The following is a 15,217-nucleotide window of genomic DNA, read 5'->3' as shown; positions in this document are numbered from 1 at the left end:
CCTCCCAAGAATCATTCCGCCTCTTCACCAGAGGCAGAAAAATGAGATCCTGTCCACAAAACAAACCAAATAAACTTTTTTTTTTTCCTTTTCCCAGTGATAGGTATTAAAGGTCTGCCAGTAGTATATGGAACTGGAAATGTGCTGCTCCTTTTCTTGGATCATTCCCCCCAGACACCCACCCACAAAAAGCAAGGAAAGGAAAGGGTGAGAGAAGTAACAAGAAGAAAAGTGTGGTACCGAAGATGTGAAGAAACACACAAGAAAAAACATGTGAAGCTTTGCTAACTGGAAAGATAATCGAATCAGTCCCAAGTAGGACCTCAGCAAAAATGTCAAAGTGTTTTACGATGTATGGTGGCCAGTTCTGCAGGCCATATCATGACATGGCTGTAGACATGAGATTTTGTTCATAGGTGAAGGTGCCATTTACTCTGAAGTTACTTCACAAACATCATTCCTGCTTCATAGCAACGCCACAGGAGACACCAGAAGCGTTTTACTTTCTGTGCAGGCACATTTTCCTTGTGAGAGTGAGCAACGTGAGACATGGAGAAACTGCACAAACTGTCCACTGAATTTTTGGGCCAGTTGTTTTTTAAGTCGTTGTTTGGCTCACTTGGCTCTCAAGGACACCAGAAACACAAGAGTCTTTTTTGTGCCAGTATTCTCTTTCAAGTACTTTTGACATGAACCTAAGCGCCAAGTCAGGTCAGGCCATCCCCACAAAACCAATAGAAAAGCCAGGGAAAAATGCTTCTGCTCCAGACACGTTCAAGACAAAGCTGTGTTGTGTTTTTCTGCCACAATCCCAGCCTCTTTACAGGTTAACTTGCCCCAACTCCTCTGCCACCACTTCTGCTCCCATATCTTCTCCTTAAGCTGTGCTTACCCACCTTCAAATCCTGGCGTCTGCCTCCCCTCTGGTCTCGGTGTTGTTACCTGCGTGCAGCTCACACCAGGCTGTCCACTCCAGTGTTGCATTGCCACAGCTGGCCTAGTGCTTCATTTTCAGGTTGGAAATGAGGAGACATTTCTTCTCAGAAAGAGCAGTCAGGCACTGGGATGGGTTGCCCAGGGAGGTGGTGGCGTCACCGTCCCTGGGGGTGTTCAAGGAAAGGTTGGACGTGGTGCTTGGGGACATGGTTTGTGGGTGACATTGGTGGTAGGGGGTACGGTTGGACCAGGTGATCTTGGACGGCTTTTCTAACCTTAATGATTCTGTGATTCTGCAGCAGCACCACTTCTGAGACACAGGAGGCAGTGCTCAGCTGCTGGGTAACACCTGCCAGGCCCCGAAGTCTCTTTTGCCCTCCCTGCACTATGGTATTAGGCAGTGGTGAGTAACTCCACACATTTTGTCCTCCTGAGAACCCTTGGCGCTTCACTGTCCTGTAAGTCACAGTATTTCAAACATTTCCTGCATCTAAAAATATTCTCCCAAGTCATGATCTGAAAATGCATTGTTTTCATAACCGTGTCAACTGGGACGGTGTTACCCCCAAATTAACCATCGATACAGGTGTGTTGGTCCCTTCTGAACCATCCTCTCACTTGAAGATTTATTTTTCTTCCTATATCGTGTGTCCAAGTCTAGGAAAAGTAAATAATCACTTTCCACTTAATTTGATACATGGTATTGAGCTTCACTTAGGAAAGGCTAATTAGATCGTGCTATAATTTACACCAAATATGCTCTCTCATCAGTCATCAAGATTGTGCCCAATACAAAAGCTCGTATCCGTGAAAGAATTTTAAAAATTATAGGGAAAACACCTCTCTGAGGGAAAGCACAAAACAACGCGTGCTGACGCACCGGCTCATTTACATGCACTCTGTCGCGGACAGTTCTACAAGAGCGGTAATTTGGGACAGGAGCTCACGTGGATGCACAGACGCTGTCGTGGGCTGGCCTCTGAATAAACTGTCGAGTGGATTTCCACTGCACCTGATTTCACCCGTACGTCACGCAGCAGTTAAACCTGAGCGTCAGGAACGTGTTCCTGCTGATTTGTCGACACAAGTTTTCAGAAATACTCACCGCTATGATAGGGGAGATTTGCAGCATTGAAAGTTGCAACCAAAACCAAAACTTTTAAATTTTTTTTTTTGGGGAAGTGAACAGCACACCTGACAGTATAAATGGTGATTTCTTTAATGAGAGCTTCCGCAACAAGCGTGCTTCTTTAGACTGGGATAAAGAACTGCCCAGGAGCGTGCTGGTTCTGCCTTGCCCAGCTCCGATTGCCTGCAGTGAGCCTGCTACACTTAACAGCCTCCCTCCTCAAGCCAATCCTAATGCTGGAGCACATTTTTTTTTTTTTGTTCTCTCCAGCTGCTAAGTGAAGAATAAACTTTTGGTGTAGCCCCTCCTTTATTGGAAGGGGAATAGGGTAATACGCTGTAATTGGTTTTCCATGTTTGCCAAGAGTCTGTTTCCTCTTATCATCCACAATATTTAACATAGGTCTTGTAATAGTTCCAAAAATAATAAAATCTGTCCCAAGAATAAAAATGATAGATCCACAACATGCTGCTTTTTTGTCATGGTCTTGGTTTTGTAACATTCTGTTAGTAGTTTTTATTGCCTAATGTTGTGGTTTCTTTCATACGCAGCAGACCCAGTAAAGACATTTCATCAGCTACTTACACAGCAGCAGCCCAGATTATTTACAAATGGAGATTTCAGTACCATATTAAAATAAATCACCACTGTACGCTGTTAAAGTTACAATGCAGTAATAGGGCAGAAAAAGAACAGGCGCGCTAGGGGAAGGAACGTTAAGAATATACAAATGAGAAGCACGGTATCAGCAAACAAATTTAAGATACTCAAATAAAACCAGTCAGTCTTCCTTTCTCCCCTTCCTCCTCCCACTCAACAGAGGAATAGGCAAATTATATACACCCCCCCCAAACAGTACACACGTAACATGCGCAGCGTGTAACTGAACCCGTGCAACACTTTCCTTGTGATTTTAAGTCATGCAGCGACACAACACAACCGCCTCACCCCCGCTCCTTCCCCCAGAGCAAATTCCCGTAAGCGTAGGTGTACGGGACGTGGAGCAGTAAGCATGGGGAGGGAGCAGCACTTTTCTCACTGGCTTTCAATTTGGATGAAAGAATGCCAGAACAGACAGGACAAAAAGGAGATAATACACAAGAGAAACCTGACTGAGGAGAAGAAGACTGAGAACTCTGTAGGACAATCAACCATGCCAAAAGAACAGTCCCTCGATGGGAACTGCCACCTCGGGTTCAAACATTTGCAAAAGCAATGCCCTCTCGTAACACCTGAGGGAAGCGCAGGCACATCGTGGTGCCATCACTTAAAATTACTTTTTAAGTCCTTCAATGCCAAAAACGAGAAATCAGAAGACAATTTTAAACTAACTTTGAATGAAAAACTGTATTAACTGTAACTTAGAGCCTGGTAAGTTCACATCCCAAGAACAGTTTTAGTGCTATAACGCACAGCATTAGAGTCTTAAGGCAGAAATAATTTTCCCAAGTTAAGCATATGCCCTTTAGCCTAATCTGTGGCCTTCTAAAAAAAAAAACAAAAAACCCACACTATACAAATGTTGTGGTTGAAGGCTCTCCAACTAGCCAGCAAAACAATGAACCAAGAACTACAAAAAACGTAATGTAACAGAAAGGAGACGTCTCTGGAGCAGCGCTGACTAGGGGCGGCAGACAGTCTCTCATTATTTTAACTTATCAGCGAGCTTTTTGGCAGTCATTTACCTTAAGTCAGTGCTGAATCTGGTCTTGCACAAGAATAAATCTGAATGATTGAAGTCAACAGAAACACACAGGTAGAAGATTGAGAGGGAGTTTAATCTGTTTTAAATGACTGCCAAAATACCTGGAACTTCTCATCTTAAGTAGAAATAGGAGAGACAAGTCTTAAGTCATGCTTAAAGGATTTGTCACTCCAAATTTACTCTCTTGTAAGTTAACTGTGGTTTATACCATTTGGTAAATTGGGACTACAGGGAAACTGTCACCGGGGTAGGATTTTTCAGTATTGATAGTAGTCTTAAATTACAGCTTTACAAGTTGCTGGGGAATAATGAAATATTTTAATTCTTTGGTTATGAAAATGCAATCAATAAAAGCAACTGGAATGCGACATGAAAGCTAGTTATCAGTCACTCATGTAAAACTGAAACCTGTAACACAATAACCTTGTAAAGCACACGCTGCACAAGTAAATCCTGCTGGGTTCTGTACTATATAATTTTCAAATTTTAGTAGGATGAAATAGGATCAGTGGTTTCTCAAAACCCACAAAAATACGCAGATTTCTGACAGCAACAAAAGGACTGTGTGTGCATAAAGCTCGTGACAAAACGCCAGCCGGAGTGAGAGGAAACTTGTTTTATTCTAGTTCCTCCTTGGGAGTACCAGATTCTTGAGATAACGCACTGTGTAAGACTAGCACGTAAGGCAGGACCAACCAGCAGGATCACAATCACTATCCACCTGTGACTCTAAGTCACACCACATTGCCCTTGTCCCCTACCTCATACCACCCCCCCCTCCAAAAAAAAAAAAAAAATCACTGTAGTAGATTCCTGGTCAGTTCTATGACTTCCATGCTTTCAGAAAACGAGTGGATGCCAGAAGCTTTAGTGGAGTATCCTAGCTTTAACTCATCATCATTTAAAACATGCATTTTTGTTCCTGTCAGAATTAGGGTACAAATTCCCCTACTTTGCTTTCTTAACTGTGGCAATTGTGATGTCTAAGATAAATTTCTTGCCGTTTGTAACACAGCTGAGGCTGCTATAGAAGGGCATACTCTTCTCCCAACTCCTGTTAAGCAGTTGAGTCTGGTTATGGTGCCAGTTCCAAAACATCTTCAGTTAACTTAAGCAACTACTTTTGTTCATTTGTTCTTTCTTGTGAGCACCTCCTCCATCAAGCCGTTTTTCTCCCAGCATCAATGCAATTCACCCCTATGGTTCTACCATCATGCAATACAAGTTTCGGACTTCAAATGAAGCAGTGTTGGTGTTTTATAAATGCAAATACATAACCAGTTAACAACACATAAATAGAGAGCCCTCTTAAAAATGTAAATAGTTGAAGGCAACTATACTGCATTGCTTATTGTGCTCCGGAATGTGCAACAAAGATGTGAAGTCAGCAACCAACAGATACCCTGACCAGTTGTCCCTTCCCCCAATATACAAACAAAAAGTTCCACACATTTTTGAAACTTTATTTAATCTCAGAACCACTGCTACGTTACACCTGTCAGACTGAAGTTTATTAATTTTCGATGTTAAAGTTTTCACAATAAGAATGGATGATACAAGGATCCACGTCCCCCCGTGTTGTGGTGCAGTCAGTATTGGTCCAGTAAGACAAAAAGTTCTGCAGTCTTTTTTTTCTTTTTTTTAAGATATGTGAAGCATGGCCTAGCATTAATGTCACCCTTGTATCTGCAAGTTATATAAACAGGATGAGGTGGAAACGCTGTTGTTCCCTCATTTGTAGGAAAAGTGACATAACATTCTGTACTTAATAATAAACACTTAAACACAGGATTTTGTTTTTGTACTGTTGCAATCCTTTCATTTGAGGCAAAACTCCCCCCCACACCTCCCCACCATAAAAAGTACCAAAGCATTTCTAGTTTTGATTTTCATCAAGATTTCCAAACTGGCAGATTTTATTTTCACACCCTCTTCACAATAGACAAGATGCTTACCATATATTTAGGATTACAAGTTGTCACTAAAAGAAAGCTTTACACAACCACTGTACATTTAGGTTGAAAAACTGTCCTTGCATGAAAAATATACCTAGAAATCAAGTGGTAAACAAGAAAAAACATTAAGAAAAGATTAACGCGTTTATAATGTGCCATTTTAATGTTTTCAACTCCTCCTCTGCTTTTCATTCATACTCTGTTTTGACCTATAGTACTCGTTAAGGCAAACAGCTAATCCATTTCTGAAGAGGTGCTGTGGAAATTGTGGACAAACAGCAAACATTTGGCATTAAAATAGATAGCACGTATGTAGCCTCTAGTAATATACATTAAGCATTTTTTCTTGGACTTCGGGATAATGACAGGGGAGGATGAACATGCTAACAATGTCAAAAAGGCTTAAAATTTAGCGTCCAAGCAATTTCTATTAATGCTCCTGTAGTTTTCAAGCTCTAAGTAGTATAGAATTTATGCAAATGCATTAAAGAATTCTAGCTTGGCAAGTACACCCAAGCAGGTTATTAAACTATATATACAGAAAGTGATAAATACAGAATTAAAAGAGTCCTTCTGCTTCTCTTTATAGCCTTGAAAATTGACAAAAAACTTGAGGACAGCTCTACAATATTAAACATTAGGTAACCGCAGGAACTGGGAAACCTAACTACACAAACTGATTAAAATACTCAGATGACTTTGTAGTGTTTAATACAATTCAGTTCGTAGTCAAGGGCACAAGACAACATTTAACAAAAATAATCACATCAATTGACCTAGAAATCAAATGTAAATAGATATGAATACAATCTCCAAAATCTGTCTTTAAGTGAACATTAACCATTTATTCAAAGTTATACAAGAATTTGAAGGATAAAGTCTTCTCCTGCAACAGGAAACCAACTTACAAGTTTCATGTCTCAGTTGAATTGCAGTGGAGGCGAGCGGGGCAGGGGGAGGGAGGGAAGGGTGAACAAACAAGTTAGTAGGCCCCATCCAGGCAGCTAGAAAGTAAAAACAGGCTCAACAGCAGCCTCCACCAGCTTGTTGTCCTCCCTGATTGCCTGCAAGTGTTGCATTAGTAGCAGCATGTTGAGGGCCAATTTTTATGCCATTTGCCTGAAATGAAGTTCAATACACAGTTTGATTATTGTAGAAAACTAAATACACTCGAAAAGCTTTTCTCTAAAAAAGACAATCATACGGTAAGTCGTCCTAACATATGCTTTTTTTTTTTTTTTAGGCAAACGTCCTTGGCAATTAAATATAATTTAAAGAAAGATGCTTTCGTTCTCATTTAGATGTTACCTGCATGTTAAATCCTGTACCTTAAACTCCTAACCTGAAAACACCGAGCGAGAATCGCATTTGAGTACTGCTTGGCATAAGGCTTTAAGCATTTGCTAGGAATGTAAAACCTCCCCCTCTCACCAAAGCCTCCACTAGTTTAATAGTTTAGTATAAAACTTTTCCTCTCCAGACAGCATTTCTTTCTGTGTTGAATCAGCTGTACAGGCTAAGGGCATACGAGTGTTCTGTGTCATCAATAATTTCTATGATCCCGAAAGACGTGGCTCCTTGCCAAGAACCCACACACAGCGCAGCTCTTTCATTCATCAAAATCACACTTATATCTTAACCCTCACTCCCTCAAGTGGATTTTACCTAAAAATACAGCACTTTGAGAAAAGTAATACAGTAGCTTCAGAAATTAAGCTCTTAAGGAAACTTTGCGTCACAGTAAATCTCAGATTTATAGTGCTTGGCAGTTGTTCTGCAACAGTAGTAGCCTTGGGGTTTCTGGCACTAGCTCAGTATTGACAGCAGCTGATGTGGTTTCTTTTCGCTCTTTGACTCCTCTTTAATAAAAAGCATGCCCTATGGCTCATTGGTTTTGCCCCCTCTGGGCTGGTAGCAACTTCTTGAGGAATCAAGGAGCCCGACTTGGCACAAAGCCAAATAAATAGCACGGACTGTTGGCTCTTGACAGCATATTGCAATCAAAGCTCCGTAAGGCACAGCAAAGCAGTCAGCTACTATATGAAACTCGACAGATACAATGAGCGTGCTTTTCCAGACGCCGATTACTGTCCAATTCATACTGCACTGCATGCGTTTCTTTAGAAAATACGCTAGAGAAAATTTTACCTTTTGTCACCAGACTGAACTGAAAAGGTGTTTCACCAAGACACCATCTATGCACACACGTTTTTCAGTCAGAATCAGTGTCTGAATGATTACTACTGCAGTCTTATTTAGCTACAAGTTTCCTAATGCAAATGCTCTTCATACTACTGAAGTTTCTCATTGCTTCCGCTGCAAAGTCATAACAGCAATATTTTTATTAGTCGACATTTTCTTATGTTGAGATGTGTTACGTGGAAAGAGGCGAGTGAGTCCTGCCAGTTTCCTCCCTGCTCTTCGAACACTTTGGTGAGGACATCGCCCTTCAGAGAAGTGACAGGCTCGCAGTCCTGGCCAGAGTTGTGGCAGTACTCATTTCCACGTGGCTTTACTAAGCACCTCAGCAGCAATATTTAGGGATGCGGGGTAAAAAACTTGTGAACCAGAGACGACTGCCCACTTAACACTGTCACAGCTGAACTGTTCTATGGGCTGTTACCTCTAATGTAAGTATTAACTGAGAACGTGCATTATCCTAACATAATTCTATCTACTACCACTGAATGTGAGTTTGTTTTTTCTACAGCCATGAACCTACCTCCTAGCTGCTCAAGTTTTTCGACAGCACAATCCTTCCAAAATTTAAGAGATTACACGTCTGTCTTTCTGGACTCTTGTTTTACAAAAGTGCTCACTGCTTCATGCCCCACACCTCATAAGAGCAAGCTGAAGAGGCTGGCCCTGATAATCTGTAATTTCAGTAATGTGCATAGACAAAATGGCTAATCTTTTATTCCCCACAGAATCCAGCCACCTAAACCAGGAACATTTCAAAAGTCTTTTATGTAACTCTCAAAGCAATCCCTCCCCTACACTGGACAGCTCATGGAGTGCATCTGGCATATCAACATGGTCCTCCATTTACATAGTGGAAAATTATCTTTGAAAACAGATGACACCATATGGAGAAGTGGATGAAAGTGGATTTTCTTCTCTTTTGGGGATTTATATTATTTTGTGATGCTTCATGGATGGATAGGGTCACTTATTTTAATCCATTTTTACCACAATGGCAGACAATTCTATATCTAAATGTAACAGACGTATTTTACTGTCCAGCCTTCTAGGGAGGGTGGATTTGGCACATAAAAAAAGAGAGAAAAAAGAAGAAAGTGTTTTGAGTACTAAAACTTACCTCATTATTAATGTCAAAAACTCCTTCCTGGATTTTCTCATAGATCTCCTTTGCAGTGTTAATAAATGCCTAAAACAGAGAGGAAAACAACAGTAAACTAGTGGATATATCGTTTGGTGTACGATATACATGAGATTGGACTCCAGTTAGTGTATTTTTTTCAGCAAGACTTTCCTACCTCAGGAGGAACAGGTATGACAACGGCATCCTACAACCTACCCTGAAGTAGCAATGGCTCACATGCTATTTACAAAAATAGAGAGGCATTTTTGTAACAACTATATTCTACAATCTGTTGTCCAGTAATTACAGGGGAAAAAAAGTGGTTTTTAAGATATATAAATTACTTTTAAATTATTTATTTCTGACCCTTATGGATAGATTGTGTGGCAGATGGTTTCCCCTACCCTTAATATCTTTGTAATAGGCCACTCTAGATTAGAGTGCTTAGCAACATAAAACCACAGGGTACTTACAATGATGATGTAAGGATGCTGTCTGCTGGATGAAACCTTATGCTATCATTTAATATTCACCTAATTTTAAGAATGTATTCTCTTTAATTAATCTTGCACATGATGGGCAACAGACATCTTAATGGTAGAAAAGAAATACTCCAGATTTTATTATGATTTCTCAAATTGTATTGTGTTAATTCTGAGAAAAGACTTTTTGATGCTACGTCTGAAAGAGGGAGTGATATAAATAAATATTTTTGGTTAAAGTTCACAATCACTGATTCCATTTTTCATCTCTCGTTTAACTTCATAGGTCAAACAATGCCTAAGACAATGTATAATTTAAGAGGTGATTAACAGCAGCTAATAATTACAAGCAATAATCAAATATATGGTTCTTTTTATTTTAAAATACCATCAGCACACAATCATGCAAGATATGCTATCTTCTGCACAAGCCCGTTACAGCAAATACAGATCTAATTCAAATATAAAAAAGTAAACAGGGTTCATGGAGAGGAACAAATCATACCTTTCCTCATTTCTACACTGGAAGCATTTGACTGCTGAACTTGCCACCAGAGCTTTGTTTCCTAATTAACAGGACTGATATGTTTTCACCTTTAAAGGCCTTACAGCTCCCCAGAGTAATCAATCTACTGCAGCTCAATTACTGCACCAAGCACACACCACAGCCAGTGAAGGAGACTTGAACGACTGCAGCAGGAGCAGAAAGATATGAATATGCATAAACTCTAAGTGGGTGATCGAATCATCACAGAGGGTCATGAGAATTTGCAGCAAAATAATGAGAAGAATTAATCATTGCAGATTCACAAGGCACTTAGGAAGTGAGTTCGTTTTTCAAACATGCGTTAGAGTTGAAGAGAAAAATTGGCTTTCAGCCAACTATGAATTGATTCAAATTCCTCAGAAATTGAAGTTTTCAATACAAGAAAAAGCATTCAAACTTATCTTGGTTTCTGATAACACACTAATTATTGTAACAGGCTCATACGTGGGCCTGTTGAAAGGTATAAGCCAAAAATTTTGGAAAGTCACAGCTGGGATCTGCGAGGATGCTTGCTCGTTCCCATTTAAGTAGGACACTAAGCAGAACTTGAAGTCTTAAAAACGTGTTATGATAACTTCATGTAAACAAGCACTTAACAATTGGCAATTCTAACAATTCTAGAACTAGAGCTGGCTAAGTACACTTAGGCTCTTGGAATTAATTTCATGAGAATTAAATTACATCTATAAAAATTACCTTAGACCAACCACCTAGAATTTTGCCAGACTACCAGCTCCAAACTGAGTACAAAGTATCTTCTGGATGCTACATTCAGGAAGAGATCCCCATGAGAATGCATCCACACTCACAAATATGTGAAAATGCACCCCCTATTCAACAGGGTTATTACATATGTACTGTACAAAGCATAAAAGCATGCTGACTTCAGTACAAATGGTGTATTTTAACACTAAATACATTTCCTGAGAAAATCTTGATCTGAAAAATCAAAATATTCCAATTCACCTCAGTTCTACAATTTCATTTGTCTAGAGAAGATATAATCCGATTACCAAATTTCTGCCGTGATTCTGGTACACCAAATATCAGTGTTAGAACAGTACATACAGGTATTCTGCATGGCAAAGTGCCAGGCTATACTGGGTCACATATAAATAATTCCTATTTGAAAACACTGGTTTCACGAAAATTTAGCATCTAAAAAATTTACGTCTTCAGTTAGTACAGATTCTGAAAAATTACTACTATTCAGCACTGAAAAGAGACTTGCATCCCTAAAGACTTCCATCTGTTTCTTGCATCCATGTATTTTAAGTTAGCTTATGCCTTAAAGCGTAAGTGGACCTAAAATATCCACCTGAGAACCTTACTAAAAACAGCACTCTAGTCACTTTAAGAATATCATATCAGATTTTGGCATTGTATGCTAGTGCCCCAATTAGCAAGGACAAGAAGGTGAACTCTGTGTAATTGGCTTCTTCTAAAAATTTCTTTTCATACTGCGTGTTCTAACTCTTATCTGGAACACGCAGTATACTATGAACTCTCAATTATTTATGGGCAGTTTATCCTGTTTGCAGATTAACTGAGCCACGGATGCAAAGAGACAGAGCTGCTTCCCCTCAAATCCAGCTTGCGTTTATTAGACCACGTGCAGGGGACTGCAAGAACACAGCTGTAGCACTTCACATGCCAACTTGGATCCAGGTGCAGCTCAGCCACTTCCACACAACACAAGACTTCAACCAGCAAGCCCACACGGACCCAGGCTGGCTGCCTACCAAGCCTGCTGCAGTTGCCCTGTAGATCCTGGTAACGCTGCTGCTGTTAAACCACAACACAAAGACACTCAAGCCTCTCCACCCCCGACCAACTCAGGTCCATCCCAGTTTATTCTCACCGACTCCAGACAGGCAGCACTAGACTCTGCCTGGCTTTATATGCAGTCACCCGAAAGATGGCAAGCCCCTGCTACACAGTTCCTACATTAACATACTCAGTCTGCAAAAACCTCTCTTCCTTTTATGAGTAGACTTCCAAACATACAGATTCTAGGCTACATTTGAGGAAAATTAAAGAAATCACTGCATCTTTAGGAATATGTCTACACTTCATGTTTAACTCCTGGTTTTAATCTTCCTAAATCACAAGATACTGATGCTTTTATGCTTGAGACTACTGAATTTATCTATACCACAGCACTTAAAAAAATTCTACAGAAGTTGTTCAGTGATTTAGTGATTTCTTTCAACATCACATTTTTCTATTGGGTTCACCTTATAACTAGGTTTGCCAACACTGATAACGGTAACACCCTGCTGAGGAAAATGACATTACTGTGCAAACAGGGAAACTAAGTCTTGTAAGATGCGATCTGCCTATTGTGTCACACCTGCACCTAGTGCAAAGCAAACCAAGGAGGGTTTTGAGTCACAATATCTGAGTAAAATATCACTTCAGATATTTACATAAGGGGTTTCCTAGGTCACGTTGCTTTATGGAAGTCACAAAGTCTCAAAATGTCCTCCTCAGAAAACAAACAAGCAAACCCAAAAGAACAACCACCGAAAATCACAGATGCTGCATTTAAGATAAATTAATCCTAAAACCCCTGACTACAAAACAAAAGCAATTTGACGTCTATTTTATCAAAGTAAACAACGTAGCTTTACTGCCCTTGAGACAAAACAAGGAAGAATGAATTCTGTTACTAGTAAAAAAAAAAATAACGCAGGAAGCAAGGGAGTAAGCTCCTGTTACCTCTGTCATATCCAAGTTGTATGTAGGAGTAATAATAAGCTAAAGGCACCAGAACACAAGCTATAGAACAACTATATTTAGATTTGGCAGATGTGACAAAACGTGCAAATAATGTCTTGCAGACACTAAAGCTATTGCCGTGATGAGTATTTGATGACTTAGCTCCAAACTGAGAATAACAAAAACTTGTAAGTGAATCACCAATACTTTTCAAAACTCAGATTTTACAAGTCCATCTTCACTTAAAATCAAAATATATCATATTCTGCATTTCCAGTTCATGTAACATGCTGCCCTCTGGTGGCTATATTAAATTTAGTGCTCTGAAATACAAATTGGTTTGAGTTCATTATTTCTGAACGCTTTCCTACACTTAAATCAAGAACACTTAACTGTAACATATCTCAAATTCTGAAGCATGGCCTTCACCTCTGTGGTCAGCCAACACCTAGAAGTTTGTCCTCCTCCTAATTTCCTATGCTTCAGCAGTTAAGATTAGTTCATTACTCTAGTAAAATATGCATTTGGAAACAGTAATGACACGGACCACAAACGGGTTTACTCAGTAGGGCATTCAACAACCCAGAGTGTAAGTGGTGCTGGATGGTCACTTACAGAGTGAGATCCTAAAGCTCTGAGCAGCTGTTTTATGTGCAGTAAGACAATACTTTTTACAATTATATGATCCTTCAGAAAGAAACACAGGTCACCAAAGGGCTTTCAGAGGGGTTAGTTATTAAGCAGCAGGGAAGTGCTATATAACGAACCCACACCCCAAGAAGCGCCCTTACACATTTGTGGCTCTACATTTGAAGGAAAGGTGCACAGGCCCAAAACAGAACTTGACAGCAATTGGCTCGTGCTGTCTTTGACAAGCTTATTGGAAAGAAGCACATTACCAGCTTGAAGCTTCTCAAGAAGTATTGCAGCTGCTGCTGAACAGTTACAAGAGATGGAGCACCTGAGAAAAAGATAAACACATAACTAAGGAACTACTTATAGAGTAAAATCTATGGCTCAGGCAGACAGCCATATGATACTTTTCATGCTGTTATTGAGAGCCTGGATCCCTTAACTGAGAATTTTATTATGATTACACCTCAAGATGCCCAGAAGTCCCAAGAACCATGTCAGAGTCACTGTTCCTTACAGCAGAGTTGGGGCGCTGCCCAAGGATTTCCCACAAGGAAATAAAAGTTGTGAATCTTCACTGAAGTCAGGTGTCCTGCCCCTTCTCTCTCCTACAGATGAACTGACACCTCTATTTTCTCATGGGAGAAAATGGCGGAAGAGCCTAACTTCACACAGCTGAAGGGTCACAGAGCTTTGATTTCAACAAACCTGAAAGAATCCTGGTTTTGATAGAACTTAAGACAAACCAAATAAAATTAAAAAACCACACACCTTTCACATACAAGAAAATTCTACTGTTCTCAAAGCTCTAGTCAAATTACATCTTATGTCACTTTACTATTAAAGCTACTAACACCTTGAAGTTTCAAGTTTTCTCAACTAAATCCTTGCTAAATAAATAGATCACCAGGTCAAGCAGCTGTTTGTGTACCAGCACTTAGCCATATTTAAAGAGGGTAAAAGGAAAGGAAAAAACAAATTCTAGAAAATATCTGTTCCAATTTGGAACTGGTAAGAATCTCATCTTTCTGTGGGATTTTCATTTTTGTCCTTTAGGGTATTACCAAGTCCATCATCCTTCCGTTATCTGTGACTGAGCAGTATGCCTGTTGAAACTACCGGGATTTTGAGTCTCCACTTTCTGATTCAACAGAAGTATGAAAAAAACTGCCTGAAGAGAAAATTAAGTTACAAGTGAAACAGAACTGTCGATTGACCATCCAGCTGTATGTAGCAGAGGTACTCAAACGCTGAGTTGAAACGGTTAGTCCATTCAGATTTAATCCTGAACAATGAATGCATTAATGCATTCTATTTATGTGCAGACAACTTGGAACAACAAAGACAGTCTAAAATGAAAGCTTGGCATAGGGCTATATAATCCCATCCGTATGGGGAACAACTTACTGAAAGCAACTGCCACACCAGGAGTCAGTGACATGCTAGCAGAGCTCGGTAAGATCAGCTTCTGAACAGTGGTGGTGTTTGGTGCTGGCTGACCAGTATCCAGAAAACTCTTTTGCTTAAGGTTGATCATATTAGTCACTATTGAGCTAGCACTATGGAGCACAAGAGGAAGGCACGAAGTTACTCCAGCTTTCCAAATACAGCTAGGCATCTTTACTTCTTTACAATCAGTGCCTGTAAATGGATTCAAACAAACGATATTCCAGGGATGCAAAGATAACTACCGAGTGCTGTAGAAGACCTTACAGTTCATGCAGATGACCCTATTCTACCCATGCATGTGTTAGACACTGCCCCAGCAGAAACCACACAGCAAACTC

At 40.0% G+C, this 15,217-nt stretch overlaps 1 protein-coding gene across 1 annotated transcript in view; it reads right to left on the bottom strand.

Annotated features, from left to right (window-relative positions):
* Positions 1-5,212: 5,212 nt before the first annotated feature.
* Positions 5,213-15,217, bottom strand: part of RAB2A (RAB2A, member RAS oncogene family) — a 42,933-nt gene continuing 32,928 nt past the window's right edge. The window contains exons 7-8 of the mRNA XM_035553254.2: positions 9,045-9,113; positions 5,213-6,844 (exon numbers count right to left, since the gene is read on the bottom strand). Of these exons, the coding sequence (XP_035409147.1) occupies positions 6,749-6,844; positions 9,045-9,113 (165 nt within the window). The 3' untranslated portion in view covers positions 5,213-6,748. The remainder of the gene's footprint in view (positions 6,845-9,044; positions 9,114-15,217) is intronic.

The sequence above is a fragment of the Cygnus atratus genome, chromosome 2 (assembly GCF_013377495.2).
Source record: "Cygnus atratus isolate AKBS03 ecotype Queensland, Australia chromosome 2, CAtr_DNAZoo_HiC_assembly, whole genome shotgun sequence".
NCBI lineage: Eukaryota > Metazoa > Chordata > Aves > Anseriformes > Anatidae > Cygnus > Cygnus atratus.
This window is presented reverse-complemented; position numbering and strand designations above follow the sequence as displayed.